The 22,089-nt window shown below is 41.7% G+C and overlaps 1 protein-coding gene across 1 annotated transcript in view; it reads right to left on the reverse strand.

Annotated features, from left to right (window-relative positions):
* LOC118394181 (spondin-1-like) overlaps nt 1–9,633 on the reverse strand; it is a 123,836-nt gene extending 114,203 nt beyond the window's left edge. Inside the window, 2 exon segments of the mRNA XM_052462460.1 lie at nt 8,149–8,255; nt 8,903–9,633. Coding sequence (XP_052318420.1) covers nt 8,149–8,255; nt 8,903–9,137 — 342 coding nt within the window. The 5' untranslated portion in view covers nt 9,138–9,633.
* Nucleotides 9,634–22,089: the final 12,456 nt, after the last annotated feature.

A 22,089-nucleotide genomic window follows, 5' to 3' on the forward strand; every position in this document is an offset into this window, starting at 1 on the left:
CCATTCGTATCCCACAGCAGATATTTCAGTTTAACCCTCGTATCCCACAGCAGATATTTCAGTTTACCCCTCGTAATCCCACAGCAAATATAGCAGCGCTGTCAGTGTGTGTAGAGCTGAGTGATTGGAGCTGACTGGACGATACGGCGCTTCCCTTTTTCACCCTCTGCCATTTACGATGCTCTGTCACGCCGTGCTGCGCCCACTAACCCACCCACCAAACCCCTCACCCACCCCCCTCGCCTTGAATAAGAAGAAACCTCAAGGCTGGTACTAAATAACAACAGCATGAGATCAATGGCAGGGAAAAACAAAACAGCCGAACATAAAAACCGTACAGCAGCAAAGAGGGTAATGAGATGTGGCAGGAGAAGGAACAAATGATAAAAACACCCTCTTTTTTCCTTCCTTCCTACATTCTTTGAGGGTTGTGCGCTCGGTCATGACATAGTAGTAACTGTGAGTAACTGAAGTGCTATACTGTAAAACTCGCCTCGGTCAACTGTAAAACATTCAGCTTTATGTGGAAAGGGAATGAAACCAACAGGTTCACAAGAGTCTGCTACCAGTTCTGCTAGTTATGTCTGCTCTTAAACCCAACCACAGGCTCTCATTTATGAGGTCTGGCTTGTACACATACATTCACCCCTTGCTGATTGGATCACTGTATACTACCTCGGGCAGGTGGTAAGGAGTGAGGTTGAGTGGAAGAGTGAATAATATTCCCCTAAAGGAGGATGGTGAGAGATGTAAGGTAAGGAAATACAGGGAGACAAGACTGGTGTGCAAACAGAGAAGCAAGTTTGGGAGGTGAAAAGTGGGTATGAGTCGGTAAGCAAAAGGTGCAGGGGACGATTGACTTGACTGCTGAGAGTCTCACAGTGAGGTTGGTTGGCAGTAGTTGGATGGGATGGATCAGGGACAGAGGCATTCCCTCACCCTCCTGTTTCCTTCACATTGATGAGGTTAGATTTCGCCCTTCATCCACTAATCTTTTATCACTTAACCAGTGAATGGAGATGTGTTGAACTAACTGCACTCTTCTTTTCAAAGGTCTAAAAACATAATAATGTCAATTGATGACGTAATAACATCCCAACATCAGTGTCTTCATGTATTACTTCCCTTGTTTTGATGGACATGGAATAGTCCTAAAAGTGCAAAAACCCATCAATCTGGCACTCCAGGCAGGCTCAAGCAAACACTCAAAGTATTTAAACAATTTCAAATCTGGATGGTCGATCTGGATGCCAACAGGGCAAATGGTGTCAAATTAACATGAGAAAACTTGCCTGAAATCTGAAGACTTGCATTAGCTCCACAAGCTAACACCTTGGCTTTAGCTCAGCAGAGACTATCAAAGTCTTGTGCTGTGCAGAACTAACCCAGTCACCAGCACCAGCAACCATCAAGCTCAATCCAACCAGATATTTCTACTATAATACTGTAATGAAAATATTACTTTTGTTGTGAAGATTACATATGACTGATGTTTAATGCGCTATGAAGGTTGATGAATGATACTGCAACATTCATGAAGGGGTTATGAATGATTTCATAAAGGTGTTATTGATGCAGATGTATACCACCTTCGGTTTTGCCAAAACACACATACTGGTATATATCCACACATACAGACTCAACTTGTATTACAAACACACATATGCATACACACACTCACACGAATACATAGGCACAAAATAATACACAAACACACATATTCAGGGAACATTTTATTTCAAAATAAAAGCCTATTGTATAATGGAGACATGTATTTTTGTTGTCACCGTACTCAACCCTATGATACCAAACAGAGAACAGGCTTGGAGCAGAACATGGTCAGCCTTGGCCTTGCCCGTAGCAGTGCCTTACTCGTGGCCACCAAGGCAGTAGGGGATAGCAACTGAAAAGTGATGTAGGTGTAAATAAACTTGTCTGAGACCTAAACATTTATGTAAGCTAAGATTTGTCCCTGCGCTAATGCCTACATTTAAGATGAGCAGGTTAACACAGTATTGTGGCCTGCAGGAGATCTAGGTTAGACACCAGTCTGTCTCAACTGTACTGTGACCTTGAAAACTATCTGTGAGGAGGTGAAATGTGTGGTGAAATGTATCAAAAGTGGTTCTGTAAACCATGCTTACAGGCTATATACAGATGGAAGTCTGAAGTTTACATACACTTATGTTGGAGTCATTAAAACTTGTTTTTCATCCACTCTACACATTTCTTGTTAACAAACTATAATTTTGGCAAGTCGGTTAGGAAATCTACTTTGTGCATGACACAAGTAATGTTTCCAACAATTGTTTACATACAGATGATTTCACTTATAATTTGCTGTATCACAATTCCAGTGAGTCAGAAGTTCACATACACTAAGTTGACTGTGCCTTTAAACGGCTTGGAAAATAATGTCATGGGCTTAGAAGCTTCTGATAGGCTAATTGACATAATTTCAGTCAATTGGGGGTGTACCTGTGGATGTTTTTCAATGCCTACCTTCAAACTCAGTGCCTCTTTGCTTGACATCATGGGAAAATCAAAAGAAAATCAGCCAAGACCTCAGAAACAATTGTAGACCTCCACAAGTCTGGTTCATCCTTGGGAGAAATTTCCAAACACCTGAAGGTACCACGTTCATCTGTGCAAACAATAGTACGCAAGTATAAACACCATGGGACCACACAGCCGTCATACCGCTCAGGAAGGAGATGCGTTCTGTCTCCTATAGATGAACGTACTTTGGTGTGAAAAGTGCAAATCAATCCCAGAACAACAGCAAAGGACCCTTTGAAGATGCTGGAGGAAACACGTACAAACGTATCTATATCCACAGTGAAACGAGTCCTATATCGACATAACCTGAAAGGCACTGCTCCAAAACCGCCATAAAAAAAGCCAGACTACGGTTTGCAACTGCACATGGGGACAAAGATCATACTTTTTAGAGAAATGTCCTCTGGTCTCATGAAATAAAAATAGAACCATCATTATGTTTGGAGGAAAAAGGGGGAGGCTTGCAAGCCAAAGAACACCATCCCAATCGTGGGGGTGGCAGCATCATGTTGTAGGGGTGCTTTGCTGCAGGAGAGACTGGTGCATTTAAAAAAATAGATGGCATCATGACGGAGGAAAATTATGTGGATATATTGAAGCAATATCTCAAGACATCAGTCAGGAAGTTAAAGCTTGGTCGCAAATGGGTCTTCCAAATGGACAATCCTATAGAAAATGTGTGGGCAGAACTGAAAAAGCGTGTGCGAGCAAGGAGGCCTACAAACCTGACTTGGTTACACCAGCTCTGTATGGAGGAATGGGCCGAAATTCACCCAACTTATTGTGAGCAGCTTGTGGAAGGCTACCCGAAACGTTTGACCAAAGTTAAACAATTTTAAGGTAGTGCTACCAAATACTAATTGAGTGTAGGTAAACTTCTGACCCACTGGCAATGTGATGAAAGAAATAAAAGCTGAAATAAATAATTCTCTCTACTATTATTCTGACATTTCACATTCTTAAAATAAAGTGGTGATCTTAACTGACTTAAGAGAGGGAATTTTTACTTTGATTAAATGTCAGGAATTGTGAAAAACTCAGTTTAATTGTATTTAGCTAAGGTGTATGTAAACTTCCGACTTCAACTGTACATTGTTTGGAGTATGGAATAAAACAGATGTATATTATGATGGGCTGAATTTATGAATCTGCACACTATAAACAGAAAAAAACAGAATACATGCACATACAGTACATGCATTTGTTAAGATGAAAGTTGAACAGCAGTAGCCCAGCAAACATGGGACGTCCTAAAAGACATTCGGCAGCTTTCCCATTATGTCCCTTGAGGGTTTCGCTGTGACGTTATCTCTCTGATGTTCTGAGAACGTTCTAAGAACGTCGCGTGATGGTCCCAAGGGAACATTTTCTGAGAGACCTTTGTCTAGTTTCCTGTAAGTTCCCAGGACATCACAGAGAGACATGTCAGGACATTTTAAGAGCGTTCTTAGGAATTTCATTTGACTTGTTCTTAGGACATCAAGTGATGTTCCCAAGAGAACGTTCTCTGGGGGACCTTTGTCTAGTTCCCTATACCTTTCTAGGACGTCACTGAGGACCATGACCTTTTTATGACCTTTTCAGGATGTTAATTTTAGTAGTGCTTAGGATGTTATGTGATGTCCCAAGGGAAAGTTCTCTGAGTGACCTTTTTCAAAAACAATTGGTCCCAGGGCATCCCTGCACATTTTTAGGATGTTCTTGGGGGGTTCTGTTATGGTCCCCTGGAAGTATTGTCTAGTTCCCGGTTTGTCCTGGGTCTTCCCCGAGGACGTTTTTAGGACGTTCTTGGGATGTTGTGTGATGATCTCCTGGAGCTTTTGTCTAGTTCCCAGTTGGTCCCGGGTCTTCCCCGAGGACGTTTTTAGGACGTTCTTGCGATGTTGTGTCATGGTGCTCTGAAGCTACCCTGGACATTCTTGGAGGCATTTGTCACGTGATTGTCCTAGGTGTCCCAAACCATTATAAGTAAAGTAATGAAATGTTGTGGGTGTTTTAAGGTTAGTGGTAAGCTGTTCAGCTAAAACAGTGTAGATTACAATGTGATTACATTTGACATGATACATTCAGTACTGACTTTTCAATATGACCCCACCTGGGATTTAAACTCACAACCTCTAGATATGGGACATGCTAATCTTTCTGCTGTGCCACAAAGTATGTAGAATTTTAGAAGTCCCTTACATATATATTACTTAGAATACATCTCTGCACTTAACAAAAGCATGCCATGTAGTTATCAGGTAATCTGACAATTTTTTGAAATTTTTGTATTTTTATTTCACCTTTATTTAAGCAGCTAGGCTAGTTGAGAACAAGTTCTCATTTACAACTGCGACCTGGCCAAGATAAAGCAAAGCAATCCGACACATACAACCACACAAAGTTACACATGGAATAAACATACATACAGTCAATAATACAGTATAATTATTTTTTTTTACATTTGAAATTCTATATACATTGTGTGTAAATGAGGTAAGATTTTTTTTTAAATACCTCCAAAGATTCTCTCATTGATTTAATTTACTTATTTCAGTTTGAGTTTTAAGTAAAGTTGTCTAATGTTGGTGGGGCATATTATTCTGTTTAAAACTGACTAAAAAAATACAATTGTTTTTCTTGACTGTATTTTTAACAGTTACTTTGAAGTATAAAGTGTAGGAATAGGATTACATTTGAAATCAGTCAATGACACAGACATGGTGGCGTTGAAGGAAGATTGTAATGCAGTGAACAAAGAGGTTGTGAGTTTAAATCCCAGGTGAGAACATGTATATAAATAATAATAATAATTACTGTATGAATAAACATACACAATGTGTGTAAAATATGTAAGTTGTGTGTGTGTGTGTGTGTGTGTGTGTGTGTGTGTGTGTGTGTGTGTGTGTGTGTGTGTGTGTGTGTGTGTGTGTGTGTGTGTGTGTGTGTGTGTGTGTGTGTGTGTGTGACTAGCATTGCCAAAGGACAAAGAGCTATAATGGATCACTAGACAAAACCTCCAGGAGACCATGACACAACGTCCCAAAATCGTCCTCAAGACAATCCGGCAATCAGACACAATGTCCCGAAATCATCCCGGGAACTAGACAAAACCTCCAGGGGACCATGACACAACGTCTTTTTGGACGTTCCCGGGTCAAACTGGGAACTAGAAAAAATCTTCAGGGGACCATGACACAATGTCCCAAGAAAATGCCCGGGACCAACTGGAAACTAGAAAAAAACTCCAGGGGACCATGAGCAACCATTTTGTGACCTAACGATTCATTATTGTTTGCAGGGAAATATTGCAGATGACATGTTTAATACCAGAGCCTACAGATTCATTGAGATATTTTTTGATCAGTGTGTGTGTGTGTGTGCGTGTGTGTGTGTGTGTGTGTGTGACTACATTTCAATGTGTGCTTGTGGGTGTGTCCATGTATGAGTATTCCTGTATGATGTGCATGAGGTTGTTAGTGTTGTAATTGGCAGTGGGTGCTGGTACTGTATGTGCATCAAATTGACTGAAGCACTACATTCAAAAAATATATTTTGGTTTGTTATTACGTGATTGGTTGAAGTTATTACATTATTCATGGAAAAAAGTTGTTAACAACCAGTTAATATAATAACTACCGGTTAATGGAATAACTTATTACATTTAGCGTTAAAAAATATTATGTTTACCGTTACATTTTATTATGGTTATCGGCAAATTATAAAATGTACCGGGGGTATTACCAAAATGTTTTTTTTACAAGTTATTACAAATAGAAAGTTATTACATTTATAGTTGTTACAAGGTGCAAAAATTATTTATATAAAGGTCATAAATATAATATATATTGCAGAAGTTCCACCTTGTCAGAAGATTTTTTTTCCTGAAGCATTATAGGAGCTCAGTATTCATTGATTTATTCATTTCACTCTAAGATTTCAGTCAGGTTGTGCGTGACTAGTTTAACAAATGGCTTCATAACATTGTTTGTTTAAAATAGTGTTTGTAAGGGAGGAGTATCAGTCCTCTGGCCCAGCAATATGGTTATAAAACCTATAAACAACATCTTCTTGGCCAATTCACCTGCTGTGTGTTCTTGGCCTGAAACCTCTGTCTCCACCCAGCCCATCTCTCACCACACTAGAACCCGGAGGGCTTCATCAGAGCTGGGGACATGTCCTACAATATCCCCTGACATCTAAGTGTGAAAACACTTCCCCCATCCCTCCTTCTTCCTCTCTCGCTCCCTCCCTTTTCCAGTCCATTTGGAGCCGTCTGTGTAGGCTGGTAACGATCTTCGCACGGAACCTGGCCAGATTTGTGCGTGCACACCGTACATGCATTGCCACATTTCACACACCTGGGCTCCCCCTGACTGGCACAAGGCTCCTTTTTCCATTTTCACACAGACTCTCTTTTTCTCACACACACACACACACACACACAGGGGGCCGTAAATAGAGGTATTAGAGGAAACGAGATGAGAGTAATCGCGCTTCCTCCAAGATGATGCGTGAAACAGAACGACTCTGGCAGGAGGGGTCTGAGAGGGGACAGATTATGTTGGGAGTTCTCACTCTCAAACACACACACACAGCGGACTGGGTGAGAGCCGGCACAGCAGTGTACAGGAGGGGTCTGAGAGGGGACAGATTATGTTGGGAGTTCTCGCTCTCAAACACACACACACAGCAGACTGGGTGAGAGCCGGCACAGCAGTGTGCAGGAGACGGTGTCCAGAGGCAGCATATGGTGTTGATGTAAGTGTTCTGCCAGGTGTGGTTAAGTGTGTTGGCTCTGCTCTGCTCTGTGAGAGAGGATATCCTTGCACCTGTATATCACATGACTGCATCAATACACTCCCTACTCGCTGGGACTGCTTTCCCCCAGTGACTGACTGGCTGACTGACTCCATAATCTGAATAGGGTATAAAAATGTACACTGCAAACTTGAAATACTATATATTCAAAATGTCATTGACTTACACTGTGGATAAACTTATTAAAGGTTGAGTAAGTAGGAATTTTGTCCACAAAATGTACCCACATTTCTATTAAATGTAAATATTTTATGATTAGTAAATGCCTTAATGTAGTTATTTTGTAAGATACTTCTCTCTATTAGCTGAAATCTTATTTTTTCATTGACATTTTAGCTGTCGGCTAGCTGTTTTGACCGCTATAAAGACGTTGTCTCCCTCTGAAGGCCCATGTTACTAGACAACCCCCAGCACTTGCCTGGACATCCTGCTCTCGACCTGGTGATAGTCAGTCTGAGAAATGTTCTAACAAACGTTTGTGCTATGAAACCAAATAAATACTGCAATCTGACCTACAAAACTTATTTTCTAGAGTCATGATAGACAAAGCAAGGAAGGTGAACTTCAAAACGTGATGTAGTTTTATTGTAATTTGCAGCCGTTTTTGGTACAGTAAGTAATGAATCTGCTAGCTTCTAATGACTGACTACATCTAAAAGAATATTACTTTCACCTGAATAACTGAAGGTCATTTATAAGAAAATAAAAGATGCGTGTTGTAATATCTACATTTTCATTTTGTATCATTTTAATGACATATAATTGCAAATCTCCTTGTTGTCTTACCTGGAAATTGCCAGCATAGTCCTCTTCTTTGTCTCCTCCCCTGCCCTCCCTCAGAGCGATGAGGGTGAAACCTCTGAAGTAAGCGGGACTGGATGCATACAGAGTCACTGGGGATCACAAACACACAGTCAGCGAAGAAAGGAAACTGATGGGGAACAGATTGATAGGTTTCACAAAGGTATGCAAAATCTAAAAGCACTAACCCTCCTGGATTCGTTCCTCATAGGAATGACATCTTTATAGGCTATATCAATCAGAAGGGAAATTAGCTTTTCACTTGCTGACACAACTGGCAATTGCTGTCACTATTCGTGTCATTATCATTACTGTATTGATATACAATAGCTTCCCTGAGACAATGTGTTCGAATAAAACTGTGACATGATGAGTGATTGAGCCAAAATGGGACTTTTGTTAGATTAATGAATCAAAATGTTAACTATAATGACCAATGAGTTCGCAGGTGGAGTCATCAAAAATTAAGTCAGAGCATCACAAGTTGCAAATATTTCATCAAAAAGCAGACGCCTATGAAGATACAGTATGAGGGCATTCTGGTCTGTGTCCAACTCCTCTTTCCACAAGAGAGTTTGACTTGTCATAACACAGCACTGGCTTCTAGGCTATCACTTCCTTATAAATGACCACAACACTGCGTCTTCACATGAATTGAACACAAAAGAGAAATAGAGTAGGCAAAATATACCATATTGTGTGTCAGACAATGTGCGCGCAATGGGACGGAATACACTACCTCTGTAAGTGCTCCCAGGCTGATAATTTTCTGGGTCCCCCTCGACTCGGAGCCGAAACTCGTTGTAGCCTTCCTTCCGAGTGCCCTGAGCCCGTAATATCCGACCACAATACCCGTCTGACTTCCCAGCTCTCTCCGAGGGCTCTTCCGTGAAGGCGAATCCGGCGTTGCACAGCGCAGTGGAGATAAAACACTGTAACAGCAGAATGCACAGAAATATTCCCGCTCCTGCCATTGTGAAGCGGCAGCTCTCGTTCCAACTGATGCGAGCAAAGGTGGTGAAAAACGAGTGAGGCTCAAGGGAGGAAAAAACGCTTGCTTCACCACTCAAAACTCCAGGAATAGACGAAACTTGGCAATTGATAAGACTCCCCTCACTTGGGATACGAGGTAGCTGTCTCCGCTAAAGGTAAATCCATCCTGGAGAGTTAAAGAGTGCAGAGAAAGAATAGTTTACGATGTGCACTCGCTCTCGCAGAATCGCACACTGATTTGTTGAAGAGCGTCTGATGATCAGTGGGTCTAGTGTTTGCTTAACTGAGCGCGAGAGCCTACACGGGGTCAGGGAAAATAGCGGAGCAGTGTAGCGCGTAGCGCGGCTGTCTCCAAGGCATGGACGCAGGCTATGAGCCCAACGACCTAAATGCACCTAGCCAACAGACTGGAAACAGACATTTCTACCAATGGCTGCAGTGACGGAGGGACGCGTTTGACATTCTAGCTGGAACCCGCCTGTGTGTTTGCTCAGCCGCGGACCCCCCGCCCCCAAGCCCCCTGATGCCGACCGCACAGACACAGACAGATGCTCAAATAGTAATTAATAATGCATGCTAAACGCCCCCCCTCCTGCACAGTCTGTGTTGTGTGTGTGTGTGTGTGTGTGTGTGTGTGTGTGTGTGTGTGTGTGTGTGTGTGTGTGTGTGTGTGTGTGTGTGTGTGTGTGTGTGTGTGTGTGTGTGTGTGTGTGTGTGTGTGTGTGTGTGTGTGTGTGTGTGTGTGTGTGTGTGTGTGTGTGTGTGTATGTGTGTGTTTGAAAGAGAGCGACAGGGCCGATAAGCCCTTCATTTAGAGGGAATGAAGTTAAACACATGGAATGTGGAACGAGCTTCCAGGGACTTCATTCTTAACCTTATATTGACTTCTTTCACCAACAGTCCAGCTGATGCCACTGAAAGAGAATGGTCACAATAATCAATAAACTATTGTTTTAATCTGTCTCGAATGATGAATCAACAATGATCACAAGTTGGGGGCAGTCCATGTCACAGTTTTTACATTAGCCTGAAATCTATAACTGACCACAACAGATCTTGAGAAACAATCAGGAAAGCAACACCAGAAATGATATAGGGCCACTGTCTTTGTTATAGCAGCAATATGAAATAATGATGCCCTGTCATGCATTCTCCTCAGTATCACCCACAATACCCATGGGGCCTCAGTGAACTTTCATCTCCCATATAGGTCAATAGTTCCTATGGTATAGGCATACTGTAATCCAGCTTTCAAATGATTTTCTTTTCAATTAAAATGATCTGCCTCTCATTCTGTTCAAGTACTGTATAGTCTTGTTTCCCCGTTTCTTTGTGCCCTCTGTCTCTCCCTCTAGTTCCCATGCTTCGGAGCCCTTGGAAATACGAGAGAAAAAAAAGAGCCTTGCTTGGACATGGGACTTAAGCAGGGTGTGCTAGTGATGCTGCATACCCATACTTTATATCAGCACGTTAGTATCATATTTGATTACTATTACATCATTGATTATATACATCTTAATGGAGTTTTACAAGAAAAAACAGCAACATTCCAGGAGGGTAAAAAGTCAAAGAATTGCGTATTTTCGATTAGCCCTTTGAAATAGTTGTGGGAGTTGTTTTCTCAGATGTATAACAAGAAACATGTAGGCTACAAATGGATAAACGGGAAGTGCAATCACACGTTTTCATTGATAATTGATCTAACCTGCGAGACATATGCTACTTAATCTTCTGTAACATTGTTTCAAAGCTCTCCCGCGGTTTATTTCAGTCTTCAATTGAATACGTAGGAGGAAGATGAGAATATGTAGAAGCCTGCCGATCCGCCCAAATGGATGCGGAGAGACGCGGTGCTCTCCGCGGAGAAGATGCAAGCAGAGCGGGGAAGGACAGTGATAGCTGGGTAATAAACCAGCAGGTGTCATGAAGCCTTCACTGCGGTTACAGCTCGGGCTGAAACCTTTTCATCCGCCTCTTGTCCTCCTACAACGCAACCAGAGTAGACGATATAAAACTGCAGATAAAGGCAGCGTCGAGGGGACAAGCATAGAAGTCAGATTTTCACTGTGCTGAAAATAACGTTTTATTTTTTATCAGCACGCTTGTCTCTGCTCCTGTTCCTTCTTGTTTGTGATGGGAAGGTTTGACACTGACTGAGAAAATGCCTTTAGTTATCTCAACAAGGAAACGATAAACTAAGGAGTCCGTTTATAGTTGGCATATAGGCTGTGGTCATATCATGCACATTTTCCTAGACTAAAAGTGCTGTGCTTATAGATATTTGAAGAAGGCCTTCAGTTATCTCAACAAGGAAACTATAAACTAATGAGTCAGTTTATAGTTTTCATATAGCCTATGGTCATATCATGCACAATTTCCTAGACTTAAAGTGCTGTGTTTATACATTTTTGAAGAAGGCAATTTAAAGCAATGCGTATATTTATTTATCTCGCCTTTGATCCTATATGTAGCCTACAGGCAGGTCCATATTTATTGGCACCCTTGATAATGGTCATAAAGATTAGCAAAAAGACAGTATAAAATCAATTATACAAATGCTGAGCTATATTATATGCTAAAATTGGGACATTATATTAATTTATAATAATACAATTGCTTAGAGAAAGAGGTTTTTTGTACTGGCATCCCTGTTTTCAATTCTCTAGCACCCTCCCCTTGCAAGGATAATGACACTGAGTATTAAAAAAAGAGAGAGATTGGAGAACACTTTGGGAAGGATCTTAGACCGTTCCTCCATATGGAATCTTTCCAGATCCTTGATATCATTTGCACTTATGGACTGCCCTCTTCAATTCAAACCATAGGTTTTCAGTGGGGTTAAAGTTCGGAGACTGAGATGGCCATTGCAAATTTTGATTTAGTAGAAAATTAACAATTTCTTTGTGGATTTTAAAGTGTGCTTGGGATTATTGTCTTGCTGGAAGAATCATTTCTGGCCAAGTGTCAGCCTCCTAGAGGCAACCAGGTTTTTGGCTAAAATGTCCCGGTACTTGGTAAATGTAATGCTTCCGTTGACCTTAATATGGGCCCCAGGACCAGTGGAAGCAAAATAGCCCCATAATATCAAAGATCCATCAACATATTTTACTGTAGGTATGAGGTACTGTTCTGCGTATGCTTCTGTTTTTCAATGCCAAACCCACATGGCCAAAGAGGTCTATTTTCATATCATCTGACCATACCACTGTTTAGATTACATGAAAGTAGACATCACTGGCCACGCACATCAGCACACATTAAAATCCACAAATAAATGATTAATTGACCAATAAATCAACATTTTGATTCTGGACTTGAACCCCATTGAAACGTATGGTTTGAAAAGATCCAAAGATCGGGAAAGATTCCATATGGGGGAATGGTCTAAGATCCTTCCCAATGTGTTCTCCAATCTCATAAAACATTTTAGAAAAAGGCTCAGTGGCATTATCCTCGCAAGGGTAGGATACTGGAGTACTGAAAACAGGGGTGCCAATCATTCTGATCCCTTTTTTTAATGTGACTTATTGAACAAACTAACTTTCGCTGAGCAATTATTGTAGTATAAAATAATACAATTGCATGCAATGCAATTTTTTTGCTCATCTTTGTCAAGGGTGCCAATAATTATGGACCTGACTGTAGGTCTAGGTCTAACTTTTCCTCTCCAAAGCATAGAACTACAACACATACATTTTGCATATAGAAAAGACAACACACTGAACGTGTTCCTCATAGCATTTCCTGATGTTTGCATATGAAAGTGAACAAACACAATCACATCTATTATTTTTCAGAGAAGCCAATTGATTCATTCCCCGCCAGCTCACAGCAGTGACTCAGCAGACTTGCGTAATAAAACTATTTATGATCCAACGGGTTTGTGTGTGTAATTATCACATATGGGCTTTTACGCGGGGAGTGCAACCACACATATGTTAGACTGCCTTACCCTGCCTTAGCCTCCCTCTAGTCTCTAGTTAATGGTAGCCTACAGCAAAGGCTGTGCTTATTTTTAGGAGCCAGGGGACTGTTGCAGGGGCGGTAAAAACAGAGGGAAATGGTTCAATTTCATCATTCAGATGTAATTTGATTTTATTTATGCTTAAAGTCCACTCAGTGATATGGATGGATAAGCATAATGTTTGATGGCACACAGTTTGATTGCCCTTTTCCTCTAAGAGTGGAAGGGGGAGGGGAGTGAGAGGGAGATAAAGAGAACATGGTTAGAGGGAGAGAGGGAATAAAAGAGCAAGGCGATCGGGATGGAGGGCAGAGAAGAAGGGAGCAAAATTGTGAAAGAGGAGTAGCATGCAGGTTCTGATTTTGAAAACTCATCATGGGTGGATCTCATATAGCCAGATGGAAGCTCAATCTCCTCCAGTTAGATGCACCTCCATCTAGAGATGAAAGTTCACCAAGATCCCATGGGGATGAACGGCTGGGAGGTGGTCAGCTGTTAATTGGAAAGGGAAAGAGAGGGAAAGGGAGATAATTGGAAAAGGAAAGGAGAGAGGGCAGCAGGGGAAAGAAGAGAAGAGAGTGATTGAGTAACATAAGCTGCAGGGCTGGGGGGAGAAGAAGGAAAGAAAATAAGAGATAATGGGGATAGAGATGAAAAGGAGAGAGGAGAGGTGCAACATAGAGAGAGCGATGAAAATGAGAGAGGATGGGGAGAGAGGGCAACATGGAGAGAGATGAAAATGAGAGGGGAGAGAGGAGGGCAACATGGAGAGAGAGATGAAAATGAGAAGGATGAGAGAGGGCAACATGGGGAGATGAAAAGGAGAGAGGAGAGGTGCAACATAGAGAGAGCGATGAAAATGAGAGAGGATGGGGAGAGAGGAGAGGTGCAACATGAAGAGAGAGAGGAAAACAAGAGTGGATGGGGAGAGAGGAGAGGCACAACATGGAGAGAGATGAAAATGAGAGAGGCTGGGGAGAGAGGAGAGGCACAACATGGAGAGAGAGATGAAAAGGAGACAGGTTGGGGAGCGAGGAGATGTGCAACATGACGAGAGAGAGGAAAACGAGAGAGGCTGGGGAGAGAGGAGAGGTGCAACATGAAGAGAGAGAGGAAAACGAGAAAGGCTGGGGAGAGAGGAGAGGTGCAACATGAAGAGAGAGAGGAAAAGGAGAGAGGCTGGGGAGAGAGGAGAGGTGCAACATGAAGAGAGAGAGGAAAAGGAGAGAGGCTGGGGAGAGAGGAGAGGTGCAACATGAAGAGTGGGGAGAACAAGAGGAAAAAGGAAGAGGGAGGAGGTGGTAATCCTTCCTCACTATAGATGACATCATTCTGAGAATGCACATGTGGCCTCTGGATGTGGTTGCACCGGCACGCAAGGCGGTCGCTTCCGATCCAGACACTCGTGTTGTGTTTTCCTAGCTGGTGACGCCGTGGTCACAACGCGGTCACAGGGTTGGTTATGAAGTGGTCGCCATGGTATCTACTCCTGAAGCAAGCAGCTCATTAATGACAGGACTGACTGTGTTGCCTGTCTATAGAAACATATACCTCCATATGTATGACATATGTGTTCTTCTAGTTGCTGTTTAATGACTATGTTGTTATCTTAACCCATTAAGTGTATGCTTGTACGTGTGTGTATGTGTGTATGTGCTTGTGTGTGCTTAATGTAAATAATGTTGCCACTATGAAACGTTTCTATCTTAATGTAGATAATGTTGCCACTACGAAACAATTCATATTTTAACGTAGATAATGTTGCCACTATGAAAGTTTCTATCTTAATGTAGATAATGTTGCCACTACGAAACGTTTCTATCTTAATGTAGATAATGTTGCCACTATGAAAGGATTCCATCTTAATGTAGATAATGTTGCCACTATGAAAGGTTTCTATCTTAATATAGATAATGTTGCCACTATAAAAGGTTTCTATCTTAATATAGATAATGTTGCCACTATGAAAGGTTTCTATCTTAATGTAGATAATGTTGCCACTATGAAAGGATTCTATCTTAATGTAGATAATGTTGCCACTATAAAAGGTTTCTATCTTAATGTAGATAATGTTGCCACTATGAAAGGATTCCATCTTAATGTAGATAATGTTGCCACTATGAAAGGTTTCTATCTTAATATAGATAATGTTGCCACTATAAAAGGTTTCTATCTTAATATAGATAATGTTGCCACTATGAAAGGTTTCTATCTTAATGTAGATAATGTTGCCACTATGAAAGGATTCTATCTTAATGTAGATAATGTTGCCACTATAAAAGGTTTCTATCTTAATGTAGATAATGTTGCCACTATGAAAGGTTTCTATCTTAATGTAGATAATGTTGCCACTATGAAAGGATTATATCTTAATGTAGATAATGTTGCCACTATGAAAGGTTTCTATCTTAATATAGATACTGTTGCCACTATGAAAGGATTCTATCTTAATGTAGATAATGTTGCCACTATAAAAGGTTTCTATCTTAATGTAGATAATGTTGCCACTATGAAAGGTTTCTATCTTAATGTAGATAATGTTGCCACTATGAAAGGATTCTATCTTAATGTAGATAATGTTGCCACTATGAAAGGATTCTATCTTAATGTAGATAATGTTGCCACGATGAAAAGTTTCTATCTTCAATTAAGTTCTAATCTGATTAAAGTTGATCTTTATCTCTGCATCTTTCCCTTCCCTCTCTCTTTTCTCTTTGATTTCCTGTCTCTCTCTGTGGGACTTTGAACAACCCCCCTGTGCTTTGTTGTTTGCGGGGAGAAATAGAGGTCAAGAGGGAAAACTAAATTAGACTCATTTGATCATGGTGGAGAAGGAGATCTCTCTCATTAATGTGTTGAGATCACCGCTGTGAAGTCATTAGGGCCACATTTACCCAATGTTAGCTCTGGACCTGAGGAGCCATGCAGCATTTCAACCTAATTTAGAGGAAAAAGGAATGATGGACAGGGAGAGAGGAAGGGAGAGAGTGTATGACACCTAACTGCATCACTTCGGGAAATGTAGCTATAAACCCCAAGAAAATCAATGTAATTGTGACTTTTGGAAACTTATGGACATATGTTTTAGAAGGAATATACTGAATCTATTTTTTAAACCTGAATAATGTCAATCTAGACAGAAATGCCAGCAGACAGACAGATAGGCAGAAGATTGATGAAAATAGAGATTGATACAATAGGATGTTTTAATCATAACTATAGCCTACTTTTACCTGACCTCCCTACAGGCTGTACTCAATAACCCTGGTAGGATAAACACATGACCGACCTTCTGTTTTCTGCCACTCAGGAACTGTACGGGTTCCTCTGATTCAGCAGACAGAGTTAATGTCTTCATGGCCACACCCTGCCACACCCTGCCACACCCTGCCACACACACACACACACACACACACACACACACGCACGCACACGCACGCACGCACGCACGCACGCACACACACACACACACACACACACACACACACACACACACACACACACACACACACGCGTCTCATGATTTCTGAAGTAATGCGTTTTGATGTCCGTCTAAATGCCTGAGTGAAACGTGTGCACTCGAGGGCTGGTAGCGTATGGGGTCCTTCAGAAGTGATTAGAGTCAGTTGGGTGGACGGAGGTGAACAGGGGGAGGGGAGTAGGGGGACCCACATCCCCAGGTACGGGAAGCAGCTGAGGCGTCACTCATTGGGTCCTGTCCCCCGCTCCGGAGGGGCTCGGGCGTATCTGAGTGGCTCTGAGGAAATCATACACCCTGTCAGAAGCTATTGAGCCCCCGCCTCAGATGCAGCCAGGGTCAGCCAACGTGTGCTAAGAAAGAGAAATGAGAAGGAGAGTTTTGGGCAGTGATGAAGTGGCTGGCTAAACCAAGTTGTATCCAAGACAGTGTGTGGATTGTAGGAATCTGTTTGACAGCCTTGACATAAGTAGCAGGTTTGATCCTGCTTTATTTTTCTAGTAGCCAGACATTTTGTACCTTTAATGCCAATTCCCTGCATCCAACGTAGTTGTAAAAACAGATGTAGGATCTTAATTTGAGCCATTTTGCTACACCAGGAAAATAATCCTGCAGCAACAGGAAATGTAAATTAATGTGTGGATTATAATTTGATTACCCCTGCGACAGGGTAATCAAATTAAGATTCTACACCTGTAGCTCTGGCTAAGCTCTCTTTGAGTTCCCCCAGACACCCATCTGCTCCACACGTCAACCTGAGTAGGACTTATCTGAACAAAAGGGGCCGATAAGAAGAATCAGACTGGGCTATTTAGACAGACATAGCACTCAGCTCTGCTCAGCACGGATGTAAACCACCATTATAGGCCCTTGAACTGCACTCTGTTGGATAGAATGCGACAACATGAAGACATGGATCGATACAGACTGATACACACATTCTGAACTGACAGCTTCAAGCACTGTTTACCAGTTTGACAGCTAGAAAGGAGCTTAGGGGGAATAGGTTTGTGTGTGTGTGTGTGTGTGTGTGTGTGTGTGTGTGTGTGTGTGTGTGTGTGTGTGTGTGTGTGTGTGTGTGTGTGTGTGTGTGTGTGTGTGTGTGTGTGTGTGTGTGTGTGTGTGTGTGTGTGTGTGTGGGTCTGTGGGTCTGTGTGCCTGTGTGGGAGGTAGAATGTGTGTGTTGGACAGGGTTAGGGTCAATTCCCTTTAAATTCCACTCAATTCAGAAAATACACCAAAATCCAATTAGAAATGTTCCTAATTGAAAAGCATTGAAGATAATTAAAATGGGAATGTCTGTGTACTTCCTGAATTAACAGGAATTTAAATAGATTTTACCCTAACCCTGGTGTTGGCACATGTCTAAAGTTGCTTCTCAAAATGCAATCAGTCATAGCCTTGCAGGAAGCAACATTGTCTTCCGCAGGATGAGACTTCCATTTCAAATCCATTACCCGTCACACATTTGCTAACTGTAGCTTTACAGATGACTTCATAATCATTTGTAACACATTGTCAAAACTTTTTCAGAGCAGAAGCAATGGTGAAATATTTTCACTATTTATCTCCTGCTTTCTAAGACAAGGCCAGAATTGAAAAAGAAAATATAATAATAATAATAATATATGCCATTTAGCTGACGCTTTTATCCAAAGCGACTTACATTATTTTAACATTTTGTTCGTCCCAATCCAGATTACATTTTCATAGGACAAATCAGCTGACTCATATAACCTGAACATATTGCAAAGGTTGTGTTCAAAATAGATATGAGCCTGTGAGATATGAGCCTAATTTTACCCAAGATGTTGCTTTATCAGTTTGTGACAGAATATGAGTGGCTGCTTGTTCCAGTTTTGTTTATAACCTTTAGAAACACTGTTGTAGACATGAGGCCCATGGTTTAGAAAGGTCAAGGGAGACTGTGTGCTTCTGTGTGAATGTCACATTAACATATGCACTTCTCTAACCTCTCTTACACACACTCTGGTGTAACCTTCCTTGACACACAGCAGGCTACCAATTGAAAAGAATAACATGACTTGTTTTTGATTTTGCTGCAAAAAGGGTCTAGCCAGGATCCAGCTTAAATAATAATAATACAAGTAATACAAGTTGTGTGCCTAGCAATGGAAATTAAAAATGCACTGTCAAAAGATCTGGCCAAGTGGGTACATGTAAAAGGAACACAATGGGTCCTAGCACCTACCCTTGGGGGGTGCCTTTGATCTTGCCTCACCAAGGGTTTACAGTTTCTAAATGGCGTCAAGCAATTTTGGGATCTGTGTTGAAGCGTGTCTAAAGCAGATCAGCAACAATGAAATGCCCAAATACAATTACAGAACTTCTGATCATTTCCTTTCCTTTGTACCTGACCACATTTTGGACCACCTTGTGCAAAGCTTTAATCATACACTGAGTGTACATACACTGAGTGTACAAAATATTATGGACTGCTCTTTCCATGACAGACTGACCAGGGGAATCCAGGTGAAAGACATGATCCATGATTGATGTCACTTGTTAAATCCACTTCAATCAGTGTAGATGAAGAGCAGGAGACAGATTAAATAAGGATGTTTAAGCCTTGAGACAATTGAGACTGTACCTGTGTGCTATTCAGAGGGTGAATGGGAAAGACTAAATATTTAAGTGCCTTTGAACGGGGTATGGTAGTAGGTGCCAGGTTTGTGTGAAAAACTGCAATGCTGCTGGGTTTTTCAATGGTCAACAGTTTCCTGTTTTTATCAATAATGGTCCACCACCCAAAGGACATCCAGCCAACTTGACACAACTGTGGCAAGCATTTGGAGTCAACATGAACCAGCATCCCTGTGGAACATTGTAGGATCTATGCCCTGACGAATTGAGGCTGTTCTGAGGGCAAAATAATATTAGGATGGTGTCCTTAATGTTTTGTACACTCAGTGTAAATGTTATCAATGAGTACAAAAATCACTGATAAGTGTTCGATACGCTTTGCAGTTTTGGAAACGTCAGAGTGTTTTCTATCCAAAGCTGTCAATTATATGCATAGTCGAGCATCTTGTCGTGACAAAATATCCCGTTTAAAATGGGAACATTTTTGATCCAAAAATGAAAATACTGCCCCCTCGTTACAACAACTTTGTTTTTATCAGAAGAGAAGTGTTTGAAATTGTGTTCACCGTTTCTGGTCATCAGTAAATACTACTTCCCCATCATTAGGTGTGCCGACGATGCAATGGATTTAGACCTGATCACCGACGAGGAGAGGGAGGAGGTCAGAGACCTGGTAGTGTGGTGCCAGGACAATAGCGTCAGCAAGACAAAAGAGCTGATCGTGGACTACAGGAAAAGGAGAGCCGAGCACACCCCCATTCACATCGACGGGGCTGCAGTGGAGCGGTTTGAGAGCTTCAAGTTCCTCGGTGACCACATCACTTAGGATCCACAGTATCATGGTCCAAACACACCAACACAGTCATGAATAGGACATGACAACGCCTCTTCCCCCTCAGCAGGCAAAAAATATTTGACACAGGATCTCAGATCCTCAAAAAGCCCCCAGATGCACCATTGAGAGCATCTTGACTGGCTGCATCACTGCTTGGTATGGCAACTGCTTGGCATCCAACCGTAAGGTACTACAGAGGGTAGTGTATATGGCATAGGACATCACTGGGGCTGAGCTCCCTGCCATCCAGGACCTCTATACCAGGCAGTGTCAAATTTTCTAAAACTCCAGCCATTCAAGACATGGACTGTTCTCTCTGCTACCACACGGCAAGCAGTACCAGAGCACCAAGTCTGGGACCAAAAGTCTCCTGAACAGCTAAGCACCCCTAAGCCATAAGACTGCTGAACAGTTTATAAAATGGCTTCACAGACTATTTGCATTGACCCCCCTTTTTTGGGGGCACTGACTCAGCACAACACACACACACACACACACACACACACACACACACACACACACACACACACACACACACACACACACACACACACACACACACACACACACACACACACACACACACACACACACACATATTGACATTGTGTTACTGTATAAAAAAAATATATTTTATAAATGTTTGTATTTTTTAACTCCGTATTGTTGGGAAAGGGCATCTAAGTAAGCATTTCACAGTAAAGTCTACACCTGGATTGTGCTATTGCACTATTTTTGTACAATATTGCAGACATGCAGAGAATGAAGTTGGGTTACTTTTAAGTCATCATCTCCAACCTTGTGACTTTCCATTATAGAGTTTTGCTTTGGTGTGGATTTAGGCCTATAAATTCATATCAGTTGTGTTCCTCTATTGTAGTCACCTTTCCTTATGTCTGTTGTGGATTGTGTTTCTGAGGGCCAATAGAAAATCTACAAAACTATTAGCAAACCAACCAATACATTGAATACATGGAATCGGATTAGGATGATACCGCTAATTTTTTATTAAATTTTTCATCAGGGAATGGAACAAACTCCTCACGACGCCAGGCACACAATGTGCTAATACCTTTTTTATTAAATTTTTTTCATCAGGGATAATTAGATTGTAAATGTAAATGTAAATTGTATGTGTATGACATTTTTTGGTGAAATATGCATAAAAGGAGAGTAATTGCCCATAATTATACTGAGATTTTTTTTAAAGACATAGTAACTTTCTGTTTGTACTCAAGAGATAGCCTAATTATGGTTGAGACTCTTCTGCAGGAAGTCGTGTTGTTTTGATGAATCTAATTGCAATTTTGACTAGGGGGTAGTCTAGTTTAATAATTATATGTGGGGTCTAGTTACATTTTTCTATGTTGATTTGTATGATTCCCAATTAGAGACAGCTGGTAATCGTTGTCTCTAATTTGGGATCATATTTAAGTAGTTGTTTTTCCCACCTGTGTTTGTGGGATATTGTTTTGAGTTTTGTGCATGTGCACTACATAGTCATGTTTCGTTGTTAGTCTATTCATTTAAGTTTCACCTTATCATAAATATGTGGAACTCAACATCCTCTGCCCCTTGGTCCGTCTCTACACACGATCGTGACAGAATATCCCACCAGTCAAGGACCAAGCAGCAGGCAACGATGGGGAAAATAAGTTGGACATGGGAGGAAATAATGGAATGACAGGAGATCCTTCCTTGGCTATGATGGAGGACGGCAACGACGCCGGGGTTCGCGACCACGGAAAGCCCAAGGACAACCCCAAGATTTTCTTTTGAGGGGGAGCACAAGGGGTGGCCGGTCGGGCTGAGGAGAATGCCAGAGCCTGAATGGCAAACTCTGGAGGAGCGTGTCATCAGACCACGACCACAGAAACCTCAAGATTCTTTTGGGGGGGGGGGCAGTTGGAGTCGGCGGATGGAGCTGGTGGCTGAGCCCCGGGAAGAGCCAGAGACTGTTAATGAGGCAATGGAGAAGTTGTGAGGGAAGGAGATGAGAGAGATGTTGTGCAAGTGTGTTCTGCTGAACATCCGACCAGAGGATCCGGTTAG

Source organism: Oncorhynchus keta, chromosome 14, assembly GCF_023373465.1.
Source record: "Oncorhynchus keta strain PuntledgeMale-10-30-2019 chromosome 14, Oket_V2, whole genome shotgun sequence".
Lineage (NCBI taxonomy): Eukaryota > Metazoa > Chordata > Actinopteri > Salmoniformes > Salmonidae > Oncorhynchus > Oncorhynchus keta.